A 5,760-nucleotide genomic window follows, 5' to 3' on the forward strand; every position below is an offset into this window, starting at 1 on the left:
AATGGAGATCTTTTTTAAAGGTTAAAAACTCATTCAATTTTATGTCTTACAGGGCTTATACTGAGTTCAATATTGTATAACTATTACCTCAACTGTGAACCTAGAAACTTCACCCACTTGTGAAGGAGATGTACTGTTGTTCGGGAGTGTGTTACTGAATATGTTAAAGCTGTAGTGAAAAGCTTCTAATCATGTAGTTATTAATTTTTTTATTAAATTTAAAAAATTAAAAAATAATACTTCTTCAAAGCATAAAAATTTGCTCCTTAATAATTAGTAGATGTGAAAAACATTACTATTGATATCTACCTGATGAATTTATATCTATGCTCAGATGCCAAGGAGCTCAGAAAGTAACCGACTGTGAGTAGTTATAACCAGATATATAGAGATTAGAAATGCATGTGCAAACATCTTAGTGTCAATTGCATTAAAAATGAATTTTTCTGTAAAAAAAAAAAGATCTCCACCTGAGAGAAAACATGTTATTTTTGTCTTTCTGATTCTAGGTCACTTAATATATTTTACAGATCCAACAATTTTCCCTGCAAATTTCATAATTTCATTTTCCTTTACAATTGAGTAAAATTCAGTTGTGTGCACATACATTTATATGCCACATTCTCATTGTCTATTTTTCTGTGATAAAAATTAATGCTAAGTGCGACTATAGAAGTATAGGAAGAGGGAGAGAACAGAGATAGGAAGATAATGACCCTATTTCAGGGAAAGGCTCAAGCAAGAATACTCAATATAGAAGAAGTCAAAGAAGTGACAAAACGTGTTTATATGTCCCAATGACCTACTATATACTCTGTGTCTTGAATAAGCTAAATCATTTAATATTCATAAAAGTTGAACCAGATATTGGTATCCTGGCTGTATAGTGAAGAAAATTAGATGTATGGTTGTTAATTAAGTTTTCTAAAGTCCTCTAAAAAATAAGTAGTAAGACCAGGACTCCAAATAACACTTGTCTGATTCCAACATCAGATTGCTTCTCTTCTTAAACAAGGAATGGACACAGGAACCCAGAGGGTTCTTAACCCTGACTACAAATAGCAGTATGGAAAGTGGTCCTACCCACTGAGTTTTTGTTATAATTTGTCTGAGATGAGACTTAGAGTTTGGAACGTTCGAGAGCTTTCTAGGTGTTTCCAATCTGTAACCACACTTGAAAACCAGTATAAAAGGTGACGGTTCATCTCAAAAGTGAAATGACTTGAAGAATGACTGGAAATTCAGGCTGCAGAGGCAGTAAGCATTGAAGTGAAGTATTCTCGATAATGAACAGGACAGTGAAGGGCAGGTAGATTTGAGAGATACAAATTTGAAGTGGTTTGAAAAGTGATTTGGAAGCAGAAATGGGAAAAAGTGACTACAGGCAAGTCTCACAGTGAAGGGGACGCTAATCGATAGGTCAGGAATGGCATAATTCAAGAAAATACTTCCAGAAAGTGAAAATCTCTGAGAATATCTGTAGGCTGAGGCCAAGGGATCCATACAAAATGATCATGGGAGGTAAAGGGGAGAGACTGAGACCTTTAGAAAGATGGAGTCTTCAAGAGGAAAGTAAGATTAAGATTTGAAGGGAAGATAATAATCCTTTTAATAAAGGAGGAGAAGATAGCTTTATATTGGAGACTAAGATAGGAAGTTGGAAAATAAACGTATGGACTTGTAGAACAGTATAAGGTATCGAATAAATGAGTCAAATGAAACAACAAAGTAGCATTCACTTGAGATCACTTAAAATAATTTCAAGTATAATGAATCATCATTGTTACATGACTCTCGAACAATACTTAACAATTTTGTATAGCTGAGAAAATGTGTAATAGAGTTTATTCACAGCTAGAGATTGAATAAGATGCTCAAGTGTTTGGATAAATAATTGAGGAACTTCAAGAGCACTACTGAGATCACATATGGATGCATATTAGAAATCTAAGCAAGATTATTTGAAATGACATTTAGTCTACTGAAATTTACAGGAGACCCTCTGATTTTGGAAAAAAATATTATATCCAAAATTCGTGTTGGAATCCAAATGTATTAAGTGGAAGAAAATGGTGACTCTGGTAGAAGTGGAAGTTGTGGTTTCAGATCAATAAATAATTAGCAGTGATTGTACTAGTGACCAGAGCGCCAAATAATTGATTTGATAGTCAAATTTTCTTACTTTCAGGCAGACTACAGTTCAGACACTGGGCAACAAACACAGTTTAAGTATAAAATGAGCCCACTAGCCAGCAGGCTAGTTCCATCAATTATGCCTTTTAAAATTCAATGCGGAAAGATTTTTGTAAACATTGCTCAAATTAATGCATCTGTTCCCTTCTCCTAATTCAAATTTCTGAATACTCTAGCTTTTTAATTTTTAAAAGCTCATTCTAGGTACAGACACCATTTTTGAGAAATGTTCTTGAAGACAACCATGCACTGAAGTTTTTACTTTCTGTTCTTTGAAAAGCTCTTTCAATTTGATGCGTGACTTTATAAAAGGTTCCTTCTGCCCAGATTTGTCTCCCTCTGCTCTTATGAGTCCCTGTCAAACCCCCTTTCCATTTGTCTTTTGATTAGACAAGCCCTTAAGAACTCCACAGAAATGTTACTTATCTAGGGGTGCTTTCTCTAGAATTATCCTCCTATAATACTTTGACTCTATTTGTTGTTCATGTGCCTAAAATAGTTGAAAATATGAATTTTGTTATGTCTATTTCACCTGAATGTAATTAATTTTTAAAAGGAAAAATGTTTGTAGTATCATAAGATTTAACACCACCAACTAGAAAGAGTTCCAATATCCATTATCAAAATAGTTAAATATATTATGGTACATTCATACAGTGGAATACTACACAGCTTTGCACTAAAACTAAACACAATAATATAGTTAACTCTCACTGATTACGGTGTTTTATCACAGCAACATAAAAGTAACTAAAACAGAAATTTAAAATTATGTTAAAATATAATGAATTTTAGTATCACCGAAAAGACAAAATGACAAATGCTGGCAATGACGTAGAGAAAGGAGAGCTCTCATATTAGTACAACGACTATGAAAAACAGTATGGAGATTTCTCAGAGTTATTAGAAATAGAACTACAATGTGATTCATCCAGCCAACTGCTATGTACATATTCAAAGAAAAGAAATCAATATGCAAAGATAGACCTGCACTCCCATGTTTATTGCAACACAATTCAAAGTAGCCAAGGTACAGAAGCAACTGAGATATCCACTGATAGAGCAACAGATAAGGCAAATGTGCCATATACTGTAGATACAGTGGAATACCATTTAGACATAAAAAGACACAACTCTTTCATTTGTGATTATGTGAGTAAAAGTGGATATCATAATATTAAATGAAACAAGTCAGGCCCAGAAAGGCAAACACCACATGATATCATTTAGGTGTGGAATATAAAAAGACTAAACTCATAGAAGAAGCAGAATAGTGGTTACCAAAACACAGGAGGGAAGGGATTGTGGAAGATATTTGATAATGGGTACAAAGTCACAACCAGATAAGAGGAATAAGTTCTTTTTTTCCTATTCCACAGAGGGTGATTATAGTTAACAATATTGTAGTGTATAATTCAAAGTAGGGAGAAGAGAGAATTCTTTTAATATTTTCACCATAAAGAAATGATATATCTTTAAGAGGATCACTAACTAAATATTCTGAGTGGATCAATACATAATGTATGAATGTAACAAAACATCACCAGAATACCTATAAATATATAAAATTAGTACCCATTAATGAAAGTAGAAGTTTCCGTACAGTTTTCCATAAGAATAAATAGATACAAGTTTTCTCCCCAACAATGGATGGTTGACCTTCAAGTCCTTTCCAGAATACTTCTAGACACATTTACAGTGCCCAAATTCATTATTGGATCCTTGCTATTGTTATGAAGTTCTTCCTTATATAAAACTAAAATAAATCTCCCTGAAACTTCTACCATAGATTCTGCCTCCACCCTCTAAAACAACACAGAATATCGATGGACGTAAGTTCTCTCTCCCTTTCTTACTCGTTAATTTTATTTTTCTCATATAAAGAAGAATTAAATGAACCACTTTTCCAGATTAAGATGGTGACAGATATTATACATTAATCAGCATGATCAGATCTAGTTCTTCATGGCACAAGGTTAATAAATTGTACTTTTAAAAAGCTATGCTTTAGGAGCCAGTGAGATTGTACAATGGATAAAGGTGCTTACTACCAAGCCTGATGCCCTGAGTTCAATCCTTGGGACCTACATGGTGGAAGGAAAGAACTGACTCCCACAAGTTGTCCTCTGATGTCTACACACATGTCATGACATGCATGTCTACACATACATACAAACAAAAAAAATAAGTGTAATACATTGTTAAAAGTTATTTTAAAAGTTATAGTTGGAAATAATACATTTCTCCTTTGTCATTCTTATTCCAAGCCAGACCTTTCAACTACTTTAAACTGCTGTCTCTATGACAATGTCTCCTGATGCTTCAGAGTCGTAGATATTGTTTTCTTGAAAAGGCAGAGATCACATGAACCCTGTTCCCTGCACAGCCAACTACTAGCTGTTCATCACCTAACACATTGACTAGTATAGAGAAAAAATCTAAAGACTCATTGTTTAAATAAAGAAAGAATGAGAAATTTGATGTTATCAATATGAATACAAGATCTTAGCCAGGCAAAATGGCTCATGTCTGTAATCTCAGCACTTGAGAAGCTAAGGCAGGAGAATTATCAATGAGTCCAAGGTCAACCTGGTCTACAAAATGAGTCACTGGCTGGTCTGGGCTATAGAGTGAGACCTTGTCAAACAAACGAAGATCTTAATGATGAGCAACAGAATAAATAGTCATGAAGTCAGGCTAAGATCAAGTCCCGTACTTCCTCACCCCCTTTACCACAACAGAGTGCAACAAAAAGAACTCTCTCTTTTTCCTCTGCTTGGACTAACAATGAGTTTGAGGAAGAGAGGGAGATGATTAATTCTCCTTCTTCATCATCATTCACATCCTATAAGAGATTTACTACCTTTTGGACTTTAATCTAAGGGCATTAAGTCGATTATTTCATTTAATCTTCCTAAACTCTTATGGGAATGTCCTTTACAATTTTCAGCTTATACACGAGGAAAATGGGATTTGTAGAAGTTTAACAAAGCTAAAAATGTACAAACCAAGAATAAAAATTGGAACACCATACTAGGTTTGATTCTTTGTTTTGAACCTCAGGACAAAGATCTTAAACTCTTCCTTTCCAATCAGCAAGAAGGCAGAATTCAGTATAGTTCCTCTATTCCTGTAGTACTCAATCAAGGGCAACGTTAGTTTGCTAGAGTCTCATAACAATGGAAAACAGTCTGGGTAACTTGAAAGGAATTTATATTCTCATCATTTTATAGGCTATAAGTCTGGAGACTATGAGCAGAGTTGTTTTAATGAGGCCCATTTCCTGTTTTACACATAGCCACCAACTTCTTGCATCATCAAATGGTCTTCCCTCTATGTCTGTACGACAATTCCCTTTCTAAAATAAGGACATCAGTAATAATGGATTAGGACCCACATATATGGCCTTATTTTACCTTAATCATCTCTTTAAACGCCCTATGTACAAAACACATCACATTCTGAAGTATTGACTATTGGAGTTCAACATATAAATTTTTCGTGGGAAAGATACAATTCACCTTTAAGAGGATTTTTATACCTGGCTTAAGCAACTAAAACTTTGAG

The 5,760-nt window shown here is 34.1% G+C and overlaps 1 protein-coding gene across 1 annotated transcript in view; it reads left to right on the forward strand.

Moving 5' to 3' along the window:
- Positions 1 to 4,019: 4,019 nt before the first annotated feature.
- LOC103736241 (uncharacterized protein C8orf59 homolog) overlaps positions 4,020 to 5,760 on the forward strand; it is a 13,598-nt gene continuing 11,857 nt past the window's right edge. Inside the window, exon 1 of the mRNA XM_008835734.1 lies at positions 4,020 to 4,025. Within this exon, the coding sequence (XP_008833956.1) occupies positions 4,020 to 4,025 (6 nt within the window). The remainder of the gene's footprint in view (positions 4,026 to 5,760) is intronic.

The sequence above is a fragment of the Nannospalax galili genome, unplaced genomic scaffold (assembly GCF_000622305.1).
Source record: "Nannospalax galili isolate Female #2095 unplaced genomic scaffold, S.galili_v1.0 scaffold217, whole genome shotgun sequence".
Classification (NCBI taxonomy): Eukaryota; Metazoa; Chordata; class Mammalia; order Rodentia; family Spalacidae; genus Nannospalax; species Nannospalax galili.